This window comes from Pavona decussata, unplaced genomic scaffold (genome assembly GCF_977016875.1).
Source record: "Pavona decussata unplaced genomic scaffold, jaPavDecu1.1 SCAFFOLD_195, whole genome shotgun sequence".
Classification (NCBI taxonomy): Eukaryota; Metazoa; Cnidaria; class Anthozoa; order Scleractinia; family Agariciidae; genus Pavona; species Pavona decussata.
Genome location: NW_028145604.1, coordinates 2,988,882 through 3,006,142, shown reverse-complemented (window position 1 = coordinate 3,006,142; position 17,261 = coordinate 2,988,882). Strand labels below are relative to the sequence as shown.

The 17,261-nt window shown below is 39.4% G+C and overlaps 2 protein-coding genes across 2 annotated transcripts in view; both read right to left on the bottom strand.

Annotated features, from left to right (window-relative positions):
* Window positions 1–2,944, bottom strand: part of LOC146461780 (uncharacterized) — an 85,559-nt gene extending 82,615 nt beyond the window's left edge. The window contains exon 1 of the mRNA XM_085086709.1: window positions 2,634–2,944. Coding sequence (XP_084942835.1) covers window positions 2,634–2,670 — 37 coding nt within the window. The 5' untranslated portion in view covers window positions 2,671–2,944. The remainder of the gene's footprint in view (window positions 1–2,633) is intronic.
* A 4,464-nt stretch (window positions 2,945–7,408) lies between these two features.
* Window positions 7,409–17,229, bottom strand: LOC146461779 (3-oxoacyl-[acyl-carrier-protein] synthase, mitochondrial-like). Its single transcript, XM_085086546.1, has 14 exons — window positions 17,022–17,229; window positions 15,897–15,986; window positions 15,773–15,799; window positions 14,202–14,272; window positions 13,584–13,691; window positions 12,751–12,822; window positions 11,410–11,496; window positions 10,438–10,589; window positions 9,920–10,034; window positions 9,307–9,373; window positions 9,021–9,158; window positions 8,596–8,673; window positions 8,159–8,229; window positions 7,409–7,725 (listed from the first exon to the last, which is right to left on the bottom strand). Exons 1-14 carry the CDS (start codon window positions 17,140–17,142, stop codon window positions 7,540–7,542), a joined length of 1,383 nt encoding a protein of 460 aa, XP_084942672.1. The 5' UTR covers window positions 17,143–17,229; the 3' UTR covers window positions 7,409–7,539.
* Window positions 17,230–17,261: the final 32 nt, after the last annotated feature.

Sequence of the window (17,261 nt, the reverse complement as noted above, 5' to 3'; positions counted from 1 at the left end):
TAATCATAGTGACACTACAAAAAGGTGACACTGCACCTTTAACCGTCGCTCTTTTTACCGAGTCAATCGACCGTGACCAGCTCGTTTGCTCCTGTTTGCACCGTTAATTGGCAAAGAGCGACTATACCAGGCTTGTAACGATCTTCTATGGGATATTTACGGCGATTTGAGGGCTGTTCTCGGTTCCTTAACCGCGACTTGTCGTACAAAATCGCTTCCTTTTTAGGAAAGCATCTGTAAAAACGAGCATTTTCGAACACTCATCAATTCTTTTCCAGCGGATTTTAATTTATTGAACCATAAAAGATTTTATTGTTCAGTTGTTTCAACCCGTTACTTGTACATCTCGATCCTTTTACAAGCGATTCGTTTGTAATTTTTGCTTTTTGCCATGTACAATCTTAAGAATTTTACTCCGACAAAATTTGCTTCCAGCAACCAGTAAACCGTACGTGGGTTCTGCCTGCATAGCTGTGCATGCACGAACACGACTGTCTCTCAATCGACTCGTATTATGGACACACCAAATCGCTGTCCAAGACTTGCAACTGAATTCATTGAAAAGTTTCCTCATCGAGTCGTATGCAAAATAAACAAGCGAATACAACGTCTCATATCAAATCTGACCACGGGCTTATTCATATCCAGGATAGACTACGAATAGTTCCTTGATTCTTTAGGGATTAATAAAGCGAGCAAACTTCACGAGCTCGCGCAAAAATTGCTTTCCGCGAAAAAACACGAGAAGCGAATTCGTGTCTCCTCGCGGGAGACAATTATCGCCCGCTCGCGCGTGGTTCCCTCGCTTAACTATCCCTCAGAAAAATAAGAGACTGCCAGTAAAGAGTGTTTTCACATGACGTCACGGCGGCCATGTTGGTGTCCCTGGACCTCTTCCCGCGTATTTGATCCCAATGTAAATGCTTTGAACAAGTTAACATTTTTCAATGACGTTTTTAAAAACAGTAAATTGCTATTATAAATAGCCCGGCTATCAGTGCGCATGCATAGCATTAGAAATTGAAAATGGATCAGGGAATTTGATCGAGCTGGAGCGATCGAGCTTAGAAATGCTCTTTGAAGTGATTTGATCATCTTACATGCAATGGTTTTTAGATAATTCAGCACATCCAGTATTCGCTTGACACTTGCAAATTGCCACCGTCTTTTTATCCTGCTCCATTTTTCTATTCCCTTGACAGATAAACAATTTGAAAAGAAATATTTTAAGAACTATGTCATTCAATCACGTTTTCTTTCGAAACGGCACTTCCAGTTTTCGCTAGAGCGCTAAAGCTTGGATCAAAAACGAAAATCTTGGACGAAAATCGAAAAGGTCTCTGTTCGTTTGCGCACCAATCTCGTACACCCTGATCACTTGATTCACGTCCATTAAACGAAACTAATTTTACGGTTTCACTAAACCATTTTTGCTATGTCCCAAAGGAATAAATACGCAGGACCTAAACAATGAAATCTTCAATAAAGTGATGTTTAAACAATAAAATGTTATCTTTGAAGACTAATTTGTGCGATCGTCGTTTCGACTTCAAATCAATCTTCCAATAATACACACAGTTTGTTTTAAAATTTTGCTTAATACAACGACACGTTAATTAAGTTGATTTATTTATCCAATGAAGAGCTTTACGGATTAACTTGCAACTCGACAGCAATCAGCGGTAGCGGTTTCCTTTAGTTTAGAGTCTTAAAAGTTGGCGGGAGAAAAAGACACGGCGAAAACCTAAGGAGAATCAACAGGTTGTCTTTTGTGTTCCCAAATTGTTTCAAATTGTCTTCTTTTAAAGAATAATAAAGTCTGATCTGCTTTAGCCGAAACTTGAAGTTGCAGAAAGTCTTGCGAAACAGAAATTTGTTCCCCGAATTTACTTGCTGTTAATGGCTAAACCAAAATGGTAGCCGACCTTTTCCCGCATTTTTAATGACATATTTACCCCTTTGAAAACGAAAGGAATTAGTTTCCCAGTGTTGCGAAATTTTGAGCTGATTTCTTGCCGAAAAAACATGCAGATGTTATTCATGATTAAAACCTAATTTCTTGGACGATTAAATCCCTCCGAACTGATGTACACCGATGTACCGCTGGGTGCCCGTAAATTAACTCCGTTTTCGTTTCCTAGAGTAACTAAACTAGAGCAAGACTCCGAGTCAATACTTGCGGACTGTCCTGACTAGGACCCTGCAAGTTATAGACGTACGGTTAAAGAACGTACAACCTGTTTGCAAATTATGATGTAACTAATGTAATATGCACGTTCGGTCTTGTGGCACTTTTGTTGTAAATATATTTAACTTAATCCCCGTAAAAGTACCATCACGGCACTATTATAAGCAGGTTTCAGGCATTAGGCATTACATGAACGACTTGAAATGTTACAACTCTTAAGGTTTTCTAATTCTCAATCTTGGGTGCTCAATGTTGTTCCGCTGACATGAGCGAGATTTTAAGCATGGTGAACGTAGCTATGCAACGCGCAGCTAAAACATCAGAATATATTAAGCACCGTACCAACTTGGAAAGCGATTGTGTGGTCATAATTAAACCGCGCAATCCGCAGCAAAATCAGATTGTTTTTATCGAGATGATGGTAGAAACAACATTTCTGACTTACCTCGTGTTGTACACTTCCATGCCTTGCATCCTCTCATGTTGACTCTTGCATAAACGCAGATACCAAGATTGGATCACCTGGACGTTCCATAAGTAACGATATTCACTCGAATTCAATTCAGCAACAGCTTGTCAGGACATAAAACGCTCCACCACATTGAGCAACAGAACGGCAAATTATATCTTGATTCCAACCAAACTCCTGGCTTCATCTATATCACAACCCAAAACGTTTTGCAAAGGTCGATCGACCGTGGGCGAGCTTTCCAAGAAACAATGAAACCAAATTGTTGATTGCTCTTGTTTCTGAAGTCTCCGTGGAATACTTGTGTTGTCACAAATGTTTTGTTGAGCAATAAATACCACGACAAAATACGTCTTATTTTACGCATTCAAACGCCAAAGCCAATACAAACAAACACCAGCTCTCGGGAACGTCCGTGTTTTTTTTTTTCTTGGACACAAAACCCAAATATGTGGACCGGCATACCAATGAGGCAATCCATTGGCGGGTTTACATTAGGATGAGTAGCCGCCTACGCGCTCATTTATTTTGGCTAAATGCATTACAACCTTTGTAAAAACCCTCCACAAAGCATTCGCGTAATATAATGAAAATAAATTCAGTCCGGGCCTGCCAATGAACGAACTGCATTTGCGCAGACGGAAAAGTGATTTAGAGTGTTAATTTGAGAGACGCAAACTTTTAGACACAAAAAGTGGCATAACGATTAAAAATTTAATATTCTGTGGTTAAACCTGTCTGGATAACAGGTACGTGTTTGTTATGTAGCGAATCTTACAGCTAGCACCTGCTGCTGTATGCACGCTACAAAAGGCTGCATCCTTAAAAATATCATGCACGACCAGAAAATAAGGCAGTTATTTCAGTCTGCGTTCAAGCAAGGGCAGACTGTCTTAAGTAGGCTAAAAAGGTGAAAACAATTTCCCACGTTATAATTGCCTAAAACAAATCCAGTTAGGGCATTATTTATTCTGTTCAGCAAACAGACAATAGTTGAATACCAATAACGAAAACTCCGGTAAACTCCAGGGGAAAACGTAATTAAATTTATCTCACACAGTTGCAGCTTATGAACCTTCAATAACGAGTAAACTCAACTAAGCTGCCTGTAGATCATATTCACACTCACAGCTAGCTCGATCCTTCGCCTCTTCATACGGCTTCATAAGCAAACATTTCCGAATGATTAAGGTCCTCTCAACGATTATCGTATTCAGCGAGTTTAATAATTATGTAGCAATGACGCATTTGACGGGTTCATGATTGACAATCCTAAAAACAAGAGAAAACAAATGAGTTGAAGGAGGGAACTGCAAGAACGCTCACTCGAAAGTTCTCTTTCGTAAGACTTCTAACAGCCATGCACCCTTTCGCTGAGCAAACCGGAACACGTTAGCGCATCCAACTATCATAATATTAAGCAGACGTTTTCGCACACAAGTGGTCACGAGATATTTTGATATTTTTCCAGCTAGGCTTTTCTCAGAAAGCACCCACTACTTTGTTAGGGAGTTTTCGATCCTCAATAACAACTGGAAAAATATGCTTCCGTTGGTCTATTCAACAAAAATCTCAAAAAGGAAAAACACTCGGTCACAGTCTTACTCTTAACAGGCGCGTGAGCTTTGTCAGTGTTACATCCAATATTATTGTAACTCGACATCACGGACGGCAACCTAAACTTCCCCTTTCGAGCACGTCTTGCTCGCGAAAAACAAGGACGCGCCAAAATGTGGCGATGTTCGAATTCAGCTTGCCTCACGTGATTCAGGAATTTCAATGCTTAAAAAGTTGAAGAGGAAAGTCTTTAGAATCAAATAAAGCTCGTTAGTATCTGCTTCCTTTTTGGAGAAAATCAGAAAGAATTAATGTCCATCGTTATTAAAAGAGGAATTTATGAACTGCACTTTTAAGTGTCCAATGAAAACTGGTTTTGATGCAAGAGATTCAAGAACCAATTTCTGAACCAAGCTGAATTCTAAGAACGTATGAAGCAATCTGCAAACACTCACTACTGACAATAGCTAAGATTCTAAGGAGCTTGGAACGAGACAAATACTGAAATAGAAGAAAATACACGAGCAGGATGAAATGAAGAAGAGAAATACAGAAAACAGATGAAAAAGGAGCTAATTATCGTGTTTCTGCCTGGTAAGTCATTTCTCGTTTTGTAACGTTTGCGATCATTATTTCATAAAACAAACTGAAAAAAATGTACAGTCCACAGGAGCAAACATTTGCTGCCAGGTGATAACTAACTTATCGCCCGGCAATAAGTTCAGAAGCGATTGTATTTTTCATTTGCGACAAGATTCCAATTAATTGAGCCTTTAAAAAATGATTAGTACCGGGAATTTAGAAGGTTAATCTACTGTCCACAAAAAGATCTAGAAATCGATTACCGGTCGACTTTACAACCTGCGATTCAAGATAGAATCGATGTGGAAAATATACAGGAAAGATAAACAAATCCAGAGAGCCGACATGACAAGCATTTTACAGGAATATTTAACATGACAGATACGGTGCTCGTTCAAGCATACAACACATTTGACGGATCAGTTTGATGTGTACTCGGTTGCGGTGGAAACAATTACGCACTTGAAACAAATTCAATGACATGCAGCTGATGTGCTTTTAATTACGTTTATGGCCATCAAAAGACTTAACAAAGTTTGTTTGTTTATGCAGGCTAATAAATTTGCTGTTGACATATATATGAAGAAAAGCAATAAATGCTATAATCCTTTTCATCTCGTGTCGGATTTTGCAAAACAAACCGAAAAGATGCCGCGGCCCTATTCCGGAAACTTGACGATTACGACACGTATGGTCAACGTTTTTGGCCTCCGTTTCTTTTACGCAATTTCTACATGGAATGATGTTTGATTGCAAAAACAAAACGTATTTATTATCATTATTGTTAATTTGTTTAGTATTCAAAGGAGCTATTGTACGTAACGGTTGTTGCTTCTTAAAACTATTTTGTTATTGGGATAAACCCGGTGGATAAAAAAAGAAAGACCTAAGCTTTAAGATCGGTAATTGAATGACAAAGATGTAACATTCATCATGCCAAGAGCGGGAAAAAAGAAAAAATCTGAGACGCCAACAGGACTCGAACCCATGCGCTTTCGTACACCGCTCGGATGAGCTAACCACTTAGCTACTAGGAGACTGGTGGCGAGCTAAGCCAATTACTGACACGCGTCCTGCATACTGCTAGGATCAACAATGTCGTTGGAAAGAGTCCTGCAGTTTGGGCACAAAATAGAGAAAGAATGAAAAATTTTAACCTCGGTGATGAAATGAGAAAACGTAATATTCATCATGTCATTCATCGTGTGTTTGTCGTTGCTGTTGTTTTTTCTGTTACTGTTGTTGTTGTTGTTGTCGTTGCTGTTGTGTCTCTGTTACTGTTGCTGTTGTTGTTGTTTATGTTACTGCTGTTGTTGTTGTTGTTGTTATTGGCTCTGTTACCGCTGTTGTTGTTGTTGTTGTTGTTGTTGTTGTTGTCGCTGTTACTGTTATTGTTCTTAATACCGTTGTTGTTACTGTTGTTGTTCTTCAGCTGTTGTTTCGCTGTCAATCCTGTCCTCATCTTTCATGTTTGTTCTTTAATGTTCTATCATCACCTCTTTAGCGTTCTCCTAGTTTAGTAAACCGACATTTTGTGATCCCCTTCTAAAGAAAAGCAACCTTTTCTAAACTAAAAGCATGCAATATTCATTCTTCATAATGTCTCAATCTGTTTTATAGATATCTCCAAAGTTTAATATCAAGTTAAAGTTTAATTTCAAAGTTATTCATCACATATTTATACAATAAGAACAATCGAAACTAACCGAGACATCCGATTAATGAAAGTTAGAGAATGTCATTATTGCAATATATAATGTTTTACCACCTTCGTTACTTTCTGTCTTATTTTCACCTTCTTAAGCCTGCCGCACACTTGAGGAAAGAGCTGGGCAAACTGCCTCGCGAGGCGATTAGCTCAGCTGTTTCATCGGCATGTGCGGTTAAGTTTTCGTGAGTTTTTCGCCTCGCGAGGCCGTGAGGAAAATATCTATTATGTTTGATATTTGAGATTTCGCCTCGCGAGGCGAAATTCTCACGAAAACTCAACCGCACACTTGAGGAAACAGCTAAGCTGATTGCCTTGCTTGGCCTCGCGAGGCAGTTTGCTCAGCTCTTTCCTCAAGTGTGCGGCAGGCTAAAAGAAAGTCTTCCTTTCTTTTCCTAAGTTAAAAGCACTATGTTCATCGTTCATAATATTTCTCAACATTAAACCATCCATGTTCCTTGTAACGTTTATTTATAACTTTTTATCGTTCCTTTACCTCAATTTACTATTTTTTTTTTTAAATTAGCTTCGCTTTGAAAAAGTCGTAATAATTTTGGACAGGTAATCAATGATAACAAAACCCGATGAAACTGAAGGTTCAAGTTTGTTTCGCTTCCAGTTGGAATTGAGATGACTTATCGGTGCGAACAAGTCGACGCACACATTTCCACATTCCAAATTTAATTTTGAGGCTGATTGCGATAAACCTTATCTTCGACAGACAAAGGCAGCTATTTTTCTTTTCCTTTTCTTTTCCTTTGTGATACGAGCTAGATTGTATTGTTCAGCCATTTCATGGACGGGCAAGAGGCCGCCTGGGGAACAAGTAGCCGCTTATCGGTCGGAATCCGAAATTCCAAAACTAACGCGTTGCTGTTAACCCAACCACTCCTAATATGATCAGCGAAGACAAGCCGACGCCACAACTTTCGGACCGTTCCTGTTATTTCTGATTGGACCGAACAGAATCGGACATCTTTCGGGTGACTCACGACGATTTTCCGAAGCCAGCGCTCGTTCCCCCCGACTGTGTACTTACTTGGGGGTGACGAATTGTCTGAAGCACAAAGAAGCGTTGGTGCCACCGAAACCAAATGAGTTTGTGAGCGCTGTTCTCGGCTCTGGAGCATCAAGCTCCTGGGATGTCAGTGGCACGTAGTTCATGTCAAAATCATCCTCGGAATCTACGCTGTGCAGGTTTAATGTGGGTGGGACCACACCCTACGACGAAAAGAAAAAAAAACTCGTTATCTCCAAAATGCTTTATCGCTAGCAAGTTTGACCATCTGCCATTGGTGACAGACTTGTCTCCCAGAAGATTTGGGAAGAGAAATATTAATCACACGTACAAAACAGTTATGCCTTTGGAAAGGTCACAGAACGATCTGAGAACTCATAAGACAACAGTTGAAGTATTTTGCTTAAATGTTCTCGTTGGGTGACTCAGCTTAGCAACCCTTTGACTCACCCAATAAAACCTTTAAGGCCCATTTAAACGGTTTCAACATTTGAGCAACAAAAGTTGAACGGATGTTGGGCAAATAATGTTAGTTATGGCAGTAATGTTAGTTATAAGGATGTAGTCTACACCAATAGTAGAAACGTAACGAAAGGAAACCTGTGTCAACACAAATGATCGTGCGACGTAACTCACCCGAGCAACAGTCAGAACAGTAAAAATAGCTTCTACGGCACCTGCAGCACCCAGCAAATGACCGATAGCTCCTAACAAGAAAAAAATCAACATTGACGACTTCAAGGCTACCAATCGCAACACATGGAAACAACACAACGAGCCAATCAGAATTCGAAGCAAATACATGTAACTGGCGCCAAGCGCGGGAAAACGCGTGCGGCGAAAACACCATTGGTTTTGGTTTGGATTCCCATTGGTTAAGAAAGTGGCGCGAGTTTTGTTAACCAATCATAGAGCGTAGTAATGCAAACCAAATGCGAAATTACTTTCGATGATCCTCTCTTAAAGCAACTTAGTTTTATGTGATTTTGTCACCAAAGATAGAAGTACAAGGAGATGGAAGTCATGAAGGCCTCGGGAGGGGATGGTCAGGATTGGACAGTAAAGAAACTCACCTTTTGTGGACGAGATTTGAAGATTTCTGGCGTGGCTACCAAGGAAAGTTTTGATCGCATTGTTCTCTCCAGCATCTCCTGTAGGTAAAATTATCATGGTTGAGAGGAAAAGGGATATGTGCTATATCTTCCGGTTGACAGATGTTATTCGTGTTTATAATGTAGACAAGTGTTTTCCTGGAAAATACACCACTCCTAAAATTCATAACAAACTACATCCGCGTTCCGAGTGGCGTTGTCGGGTCTAGTTTCCTTGGACAAAAAACTTTACTCTGCTTTTTTTTTCTTTCATTTTCATCCAGATGTATGGATGTATGCTGCAAGATGTCCAACGCCTAACAAGGAAATAATCCTTATTGTTGTTCGACCACCACGCTTATGATTTCAGTATTACAGAAAAAGCAGTCTCGCAAACACAGACCTACCAAGTGGAGTGGATGTAGCGTGAGCGTTAATATAGTGGATGTCCTGTGGCTTGAGCCCTGCATCCCTGACAGCATTCCTCATAGCTAAATATGCCCCATACCCTCCCTCTGACGGGGCTGTTATATGATAAGCGTCTCCTACAAAAACAAAGGGCAAAACTGTATTGCTGAAAGAAAAGAAAATTCAAAAATTGAAGAACTTTCTAACTGCAAAATGACGCGAGAAGCAGCAGCTCATTTTATTTGTACAAACAGAACGGTTTCACTACACTGAAATAGCCCATACCTGACAGGCCGTATCCGACAAGTTCAGCGTATATTTTGGCCCCGCGACTAACAGCATGTTCGTATTCCTGTGGTACAACGTAGATTACAGTGTGATGGGTCTCGTTAGTAAGAAAATGAATGTGGAAGTTAATTATAAGTTTGCTTTTGAAGTTTGACAGCTCTACAAACTCCAACCAATCAGAGAAAGGACGCTGCTTAAGTGACGTGCAAAAAAAATATCGCGACTTGAACGCGACTTGGCTTACGCGGGTTTTACCAAGCTTGGCACCGGTTGCACGCTTTTCCCGCGCTTCGCATCCGTTGTCTCTGCACCGTTTCACCGTTCGTCCTTTCCGCGCCTCGCACCGCTTGTATGTTTTCCCGCGCTTTCAACACCTGTGGCGTTTTCCCGCGCTTAGAGCACATGGAACACTTAATACTAGATTACGGCCAACAGGAATACCAATATGGAAAATGGCACAGAAACTTGGGCTTACCCTTTTACATGTATAACGTTCAATATTTATTTTCTTCATCATGTCTCAAATACTTTTATCAAGGTGAATCCACTCTTAATCGCCAGTCCTGAATAAATTTCATAAATTAAGAATATACAGCCTGCTATGATGTACCTCAAGAACCATAATACCAGCTCCTTCACCCATCACAAACCCAGACCTCTGACTATCAAACGGCCGTGATGCCTCATGGGGTCGATCATTGAATTTTGTAGTCAGAGCTCGCATTCTGTTTTCAAAAAGGAAAAAATAGGGTTAATATCAGCATGATCGTCATGTTTTAAATTTTGCGAAAAATTAAGCCCGTAAAAACTAGTCAACTTTCTATTCAAGGCTGGAAACTTTTCCCATTTTTTGCTAGTGACTAGTCAAATATCGCAACAATTTTACCCGCAATAATTTTACTTGCCATTTTTTGGCAATTTTTGTAAGTTCCAGATGCTCTGAACTCCCGACTTCCCATACCCTCCCCTCTCACCCATTCGGGGCTTTGCACCCCCTGCAGAAAAAACAACACACAGCTATTGACCGTGTACAATTCCTCTTAGACTTCTTGTTTATGCGACTAATCTCACCACTGTGTTGTTCCTGAAATAAGATATGAAGACATGATGTTTGAGTGATATGCTTACTTGCAAAAACCTGCCATTGAAAGTGGCATAATGCATGCTTCAACTCCACCTGCCACCATCACATCAGCATCACCGTAACGGATCATTCTAAAAGCATCGCCAATAGCATGCGCACCAGCTGCACACGCGGTGGAGACGGCATGATTTGGACCCTGAGGGAAGAAGCGTTGGATTCAACTGAGGCCAATCCATGAGTACAAAAAAACGATGGCGTCTGTACATTTTACCATAATACCTTGCGAACCTAACACAGCCAATAGGCGCATACAAAGTCATATTCAAAATTCGTACTTATGTACCTGTACGAACAACATTGTGGTTTCTAGGTTTGAAAATTTTAAAACTTTTCTGTACGTTTTCAGGGATTTCATACGCTAGGAATCATGGTTAAATGTACTAGCTGCAATCTTATTTCAAATGCCTCATGTTTGCCATGTTAAGTTCAATGCATTTAAATTTACCAGAGATTGGCCTGTTGATTCAGACCATGGTTCTCATTAAGAATCATATATTGTAACACATGATACAACTGAGTATGCTTGATGGAACCTCGATATTATGGGTGATCTTGCTGTTGAAGGTTCAATTTATGTACAAAGCAGTAAGTCTCTTACATGGGTAACTAATATATGAACAAAAGCAACATGGAATTCACAACTTAACAACAGCTTTTCAGACACTTAAGCAGCTGATTAAATTGTATTTGTCCTCACAGAAAATAACTTTTTTAATTTTACCACTAATAATATATGCACCTGGATGTACACAGCAGAAATGCAATATTTGAATCAGCACCACACAAATACGCAAAATGGCCAAATAAATTTCCAAGACAAATTTTACGAGTCAATACAGACATTGAGCTTTTGTTGAATGTAATTAGTTGAGCTGACTTTTATACAGAAGAATGAGGCATTTTAATGAGTACAGCTGGTAGAAAAAGATTTTAAAATGTAAACTTAACACACCAACCTGGAGTCCAAAGGTCATACTTATTAATCCAGCCGGCATGTTCAAAAGAACTCGAGGCACAAAAAACGTGTTCACTCTCCGGTATCCCTAAAAGAAATTTCCAATAATTTATTATTGAGAGGTTTCTACTGCAACAAATTGACAACAGATACTGAATAATCACATAGAGCTGTTTTACATGGACATTTAGAAATAGTGTGGTTTTAAAAAGTCATTGACAACATCACAAGTATCTTTAGTTAGTTTCATAATCAGGTGGGCAAGGAAACAAGGTTTCTACATTAATCTATATCAAATTTGAGCGACTTGCAGTTTGGGTTCTCTGTGTGCTATTTCAGCAATGAAATGTTTAGTTCCAGAAAATATCCTCTCCCGCTCCATACAGAAGGGACTCTTTTCTAAGTCCCCATACACCACTGGAGATGTAGCTCCATATCGTATTTTCTCGATTAAACGCCCCCGGCGTTTATTTAAAATTCAACCCGGCGTTTTTTTGAGGCCGGCATTTAATTGGAGTCTGGCATTTATTAATGAAATGCGATTTTCAGCCATTTTTCCACGTTGATTTATTATTACCGATCCTCGGAAACCTAGGGGCAGTTTGTAAGTGCTGGACAATTTTTCCCTGGATTACCCGAAGTTACAGTATTATGGTACCGTACATACAGCCATGCGCCATGTTGCAATCAAGATTTTTATCACTAACAACCAAGTTTGTTTCAAGTTTATTCAAAAATGTTTAACATAAAAATTCAAAGACAACACTAACCCGCAAGTAGCTAGAGCTAATCTAGGCGGGTAGTGAGAAGACTAATTTACAGAAACAGCACATAAACAATATATGAATGATGTAAGAGCAAGTAAATGATATGAGTACAAAGTTTTAAGTTTATAAACGGTAATGTCACCAACATCATCATTGTTTGTGTCACCCAATGTGTGCAAATTATTTAAGTTTTAATTACACGCTAATACATGCCGGGAACCCGAACAAACACCGGGGCCCCGATTAAACGCACCCGGCGTTTATTTAAAAATCGGCAGTTTCGACCCGCCGTTTATACAAAGCTGGCATTTAATCAGGGTCCGGCATTTAATTGAGATTATACGGTATTTTCCTTTAAGGGGGCTTGAAGGAGTATCTGACCATTATATAGTGTATGTGAGACAATGAAAGATTGCAAAAGAGTATTCTCCATCATGGCAGCAAGCTATGGATATCTTTATGATTTTAGTGGTTACCAGTTAGTTATCTGAAAAAACAAAAACTTTCATGAGAATCATTATCTGAAACAGCATTAAATTGACGTTTCATTTGTTGCAGCGTTGAATAAATCTCACCTGTTTGTTAAGAGCATCTCCAGCCTCTAGAGTATCCCTCAGCCCAGTCATTCCCATGCCAACAGACACGCCCTCATAAGAAAAAAGAAAGAGATTACTTATAACAGTATCATTTACACATATATCCAAATCTAGGTAAGCTGGTCATCAGTGTATTATCGAGACACGCCCTTCTCTATTTCTCAACCATCCCCTAAACAGAGCACTACAGTGCCACTCCCATAATTGGCAAATCCCCACAATCTGGTCATGAATCACAACACAAGATAAATGGGCACCTATTTCAATGAATTAATGGTGTTAAGAATGGGAGGGGGGTTGGGAAGGGAGTGGAAGAAGAAAAACTGAGCATCAGATGGACTGGCCATGAGAATCATAGCCTCCCTTCACAGATGCTCTTTTGACTAGTCACGCAACAAGACAAAGATTGTGTTTTGAGCCAAAAGAACGTCTGCGAGGGAGGCTAAGAGAATCAAGGACAAGACCAGAAGCACCAAGCATGCTAGCAAATGCCTGCTACAAGGTGGACATGATGCTTTTCCTAAACTTGTACCAAAATATTGAACTGCTAACCACCAAACAGGGTAGATGTTGTAGGTTAAAATGATTTCAACCTAGGTTGATTTGAATTTTCCTCTGTTTCAGATATAAATTACCCAACCTTAACAAATGAAAATACAAATCAACCTAGGCTGGAATCATTTTAACCTACAACATAGACACCTGTTATTTGTTGTTAAACTAGCGCATATATTACATTTTACTGCATACAACAGTCAATCCAATTTAATAAACTTGAAAACACTTTAACAAAGAAACCATGCTTTACATACTGCTCTTTCTTTCTGCTCCTGGCTAATAGGTCTCCATTTACAATCCTCAAGGGCTTCATTAGCAGCTACAACAGCAAACAGGCCTTCTATTGTGGTACTTCTCTTGTCCTGTGTCAGAAATTAATCAACATATTAATCATAATCATGATCAACAGACAGTGTAAAACATATAGCTGAGTCAAATAGACACAAGATGGAAGTTTCCATCTATTTGCATTCTGGACTTGTAACTACAGTCGGACCTCTATTAAGCGGCCACCTATTAAGCGGCCACCCTCCATTAAGCGGACACTTTCCAAAGTCCCGAATTATTATTTTGTCAGTAAAGTGCTGTATTCAATACCTCTTTTCAACGGCCAACCTCTATTAAGCGGCCAGTTTTCAAAGTCCCCAGGGTGGCCGCTTAATAGAGGTCCGACTGTATTATATATTGAACAAAGAAATCTGCCATAACCTACACCTCTCTTTAAGCAGACAGTCTAGTCTTCACTGGCTACTTTACTTTTTTGAATTCCCATAAGCAGTGACCACTCTTAGCCAGACTGGCACTTAACATGGTTCAAAAGGAGTCTGCTTAAATGAGGGAGGATTTACCATGCATTAGGAAATACTTCTCACCACTTTAAGTTCTTTTTGCCAGTGTGCCTCATCAAATTCCCCAGGATTGTCACCTCGAGGGACAAATGCAGCTGAGAAAGAACCAAAAACTTAAAACAAAATTACAGTAAGGCTGTTGAACTTTAACTCATGAGCAAACACTTCTTTCTGGTAGTAAATTTTTTCTTCAGTCAAACCGCACATACAGTAAAGTACTGTCAAAGTGATGGCATTCACAAAATTTTAGAATTTGTGAAATCTATTTACAAAAGAGCAAATGTCCACTTGCCAAAAAATTAGCTCCTGATTACAATACACTGATGAGAACTGTTTACTTTACCAAGTCCTCTTTTCTGCTAACAAATCTTTCTAGTTTTGTGCCTGTCTGAACTGAATAAACCAATGCAGTGAGATCATCTGTGAATTAAAAACGGAGCTAATTTGGGCAAGCGGTCATTTTGTCAGATAGCTTATTTGCCTAAATACCACATCAAATCCTACAGTTCACAAATTCAGTTATTTTTGGGATGTCACATTTAGTCAGTACTCTATATTAAATTTTTGATACCTTGAAAGTGACCACCACTTACAGTAGAAGAATTCAATACCAAGCATTCCTTATTACTTTTTTCAGCAATCAAAGGGATAACAGTATTGTTATGAACCAAACTTTAATGTTTTCAAAATAACCTGTCATTCAAACTTCTAGTTTGATGTTACCATTATATAATAATAATAATAATAATAATAATAATAATAATAATAATAATAATAAGAAGAAAGTATCAGTGATAGAGATGAGCTGCCCTTGGGTTGAAAACAGGGAGGAGAAAGATGCCTAGAAGACAACAAAGTACGGGCCATTACGCTGGGAGCCCAAGCAGAGATATCCTGAATATCATGTGACACAGTTCAATATTATTGCGGATGTACTCGGAGGTTACTCAAGAGATGTCAGAAAGGCACTTAAAGAGCTAGTGGGAGATAAAAGCGACACAATAGCTGTGCAGATACAGAAGTCAGTCACCACAAGCTCACTCAATATTGCAAGGTGCTTTAAGCTTTTGAAATAATGGACATTAGGCGTTTTATTATACTTTTTTTTAAGTGTTTCCATCGGGAGGAACAGAAGTTTTAGTATTTAGATTGAGGATTTTATGGATAGTAAATAGTTTTAGAATTTAATTACTAGGATCTATATGATTAGGAGTTGGGATTTTATTTGTAAGGACTTTGGTCGTTGCATTGATTGGCTACGGCTGGCTGTCTAATCATTGTTTAGGATATCTGGGCATCCAGAAGCTTTTACTGCCATTATAATAATAATAATAATAATAATAATAATAAAATATTTATATAGCACCAGTATCCTTGCAGTTCAAAGGCGCTTACTGTATATGCTACCAGTAATAAAAATAATCTATATTAATGGTGGAGGTAGCATCAGCAGCAGATGATAGAAGAGCCTGGAAGGAGAGAGCACACATCCAACTCTTCACTGGGGAAATGTGGAAGATTGATGGAGTAATTCTGGAATAATTCCTTTTGAAGATCAAATAAAAAGTGACAATCTTAGAAGGGTAAATTCATACCTATTTTTGCTGGAATCCCTTTGTACTCTAGTTGTGCAACAAGTAAAAATCAAATTTACAATCAGCAATAACAATGATTGGTATAGTATAAATCAGAAACCTGTAGATTAGGTTTACTATATACCTTCACTTTTTATTTCTGTTATTCCACACTTCCCTTCTACTAAGTTTTTCCAGACCCTGTCTGTGCCAATTCCAAGTGGAGTAACCAAACCTGTGTAGAAATATCAAATTGAGGAACATTAACTTTCCCTTTCGTTAATGATATTTCTTTTTTTTTTTTTTAAGTCACGCTGTAGCTCAGTGATGACAACACCCACCCAAAGTGTGTGGAAGGATCACAGTTTACTCAAATTATTCAAACTGTGCACAGTCTGAAGAGTATGGCTGAACTCAATGAGATCTCACACAAGCAGTGGCACTTTTTGAAAGGAGTAACACAAGGCATTATCCAAAATCTTGCGCATGCCAAGGTGCATTCCATGGCTGCCAAAATGCGTTCCCCAGGTAAATGTTATGCCGCCTGCCTGTACACTCAAATTCCTACAACAAGAGAGAAATCCCGGATATTTTTGCACAAAAACAGTTTGTTTGAATGGTGGAAGTTTCAGAAGCCTAGATAGTTTTTTGTCCATTACACCTATGATATAATCTAAAGCCAGGAATTCATAACCTCTGTGTTATGCCACTTTATGCCAATTACACCACGATTGTGTGCCAGTACGCAGAGCGATTTGGACACCCACGCCAAAGATCTTGGCGTAACCTACGGTACATAAAATGCAGCCTAGCACCCATCCACTTGCCATGCTGTACAGACTCAGAAACACTATATTTTTCAATTATTGGAAAAGAGGTGGAAATATGAAATCCTCTAGTTTATTTCCCACCCTATACTGCTTCTCCTAAATTGATCGACCTCCCTCACATGCAGGCCCCCTCGTGAAAATTGAAATAACCACTTACCATTCACTCTTGGGTGGGGGGGGGAGGTGTAATCGTTAGCGTTCTTAAGGGAACGCACAGCCATTCACTCTTGGGTTGCGAGGGGGGGGGGGGGGGGGGAAGGTGTAATCGTTAAAGTTCTTAAGGGAAGGCACAGACCCGTACATTAATTACACGTACATTTTCATTCTAACTCTCTTCAAAAAACGGCGAGCAGGAACAGAGTTTGAGTCGTAAAATTTAGACATGATAAATGTATGAGGCTGTGCGGAAATCTCGCCTACAAGTGAAGTGAGATACATACCAAGACCAGTCACAACAACTCGTCGATACAATGCTCGGGCCATATTTCCACATTGCCTCCCAAAGATCCAATTCCAACACGTTGACCTTGTTAAGGCAAGAGTCCGGTTTTGCATGTTCATCGTTATAGCGAAAAGCACGAGAAATTTTCACCGAAAATCAGCGGGATTTGTAATGCGTTTTCCAATTTTCCGCCATTTTCCTTTGTAACCACGCCCTCCTATATGGAAGGGATCTGGGG

Excerpts from the sequence above, each read along its gene's own strand:
- LOC146461779 (XM_085086546.1), bottom strand. The coding sequence starts at position 17,142 with ATGAACATGCAAAACCGGACTCTTGCCTTAACAAGGTCAACGTGTTGG. Across the intron at positions 10,035-10,437 it reads TCAATGGCAGGTTTTTGCAA|AATGCGAGCTCTGACTACAA; the intron begins GTAAGCATATCA and ends TTTTGAAAACAG. Across the intron at positions 7,726-8,158 it reads CTGTTCTGACTGTTGCTCGG|GGTGTGGTCCCACCCACATT; the intron begins GTGAGTTACGTC and ends TTTTCGTCGTAG.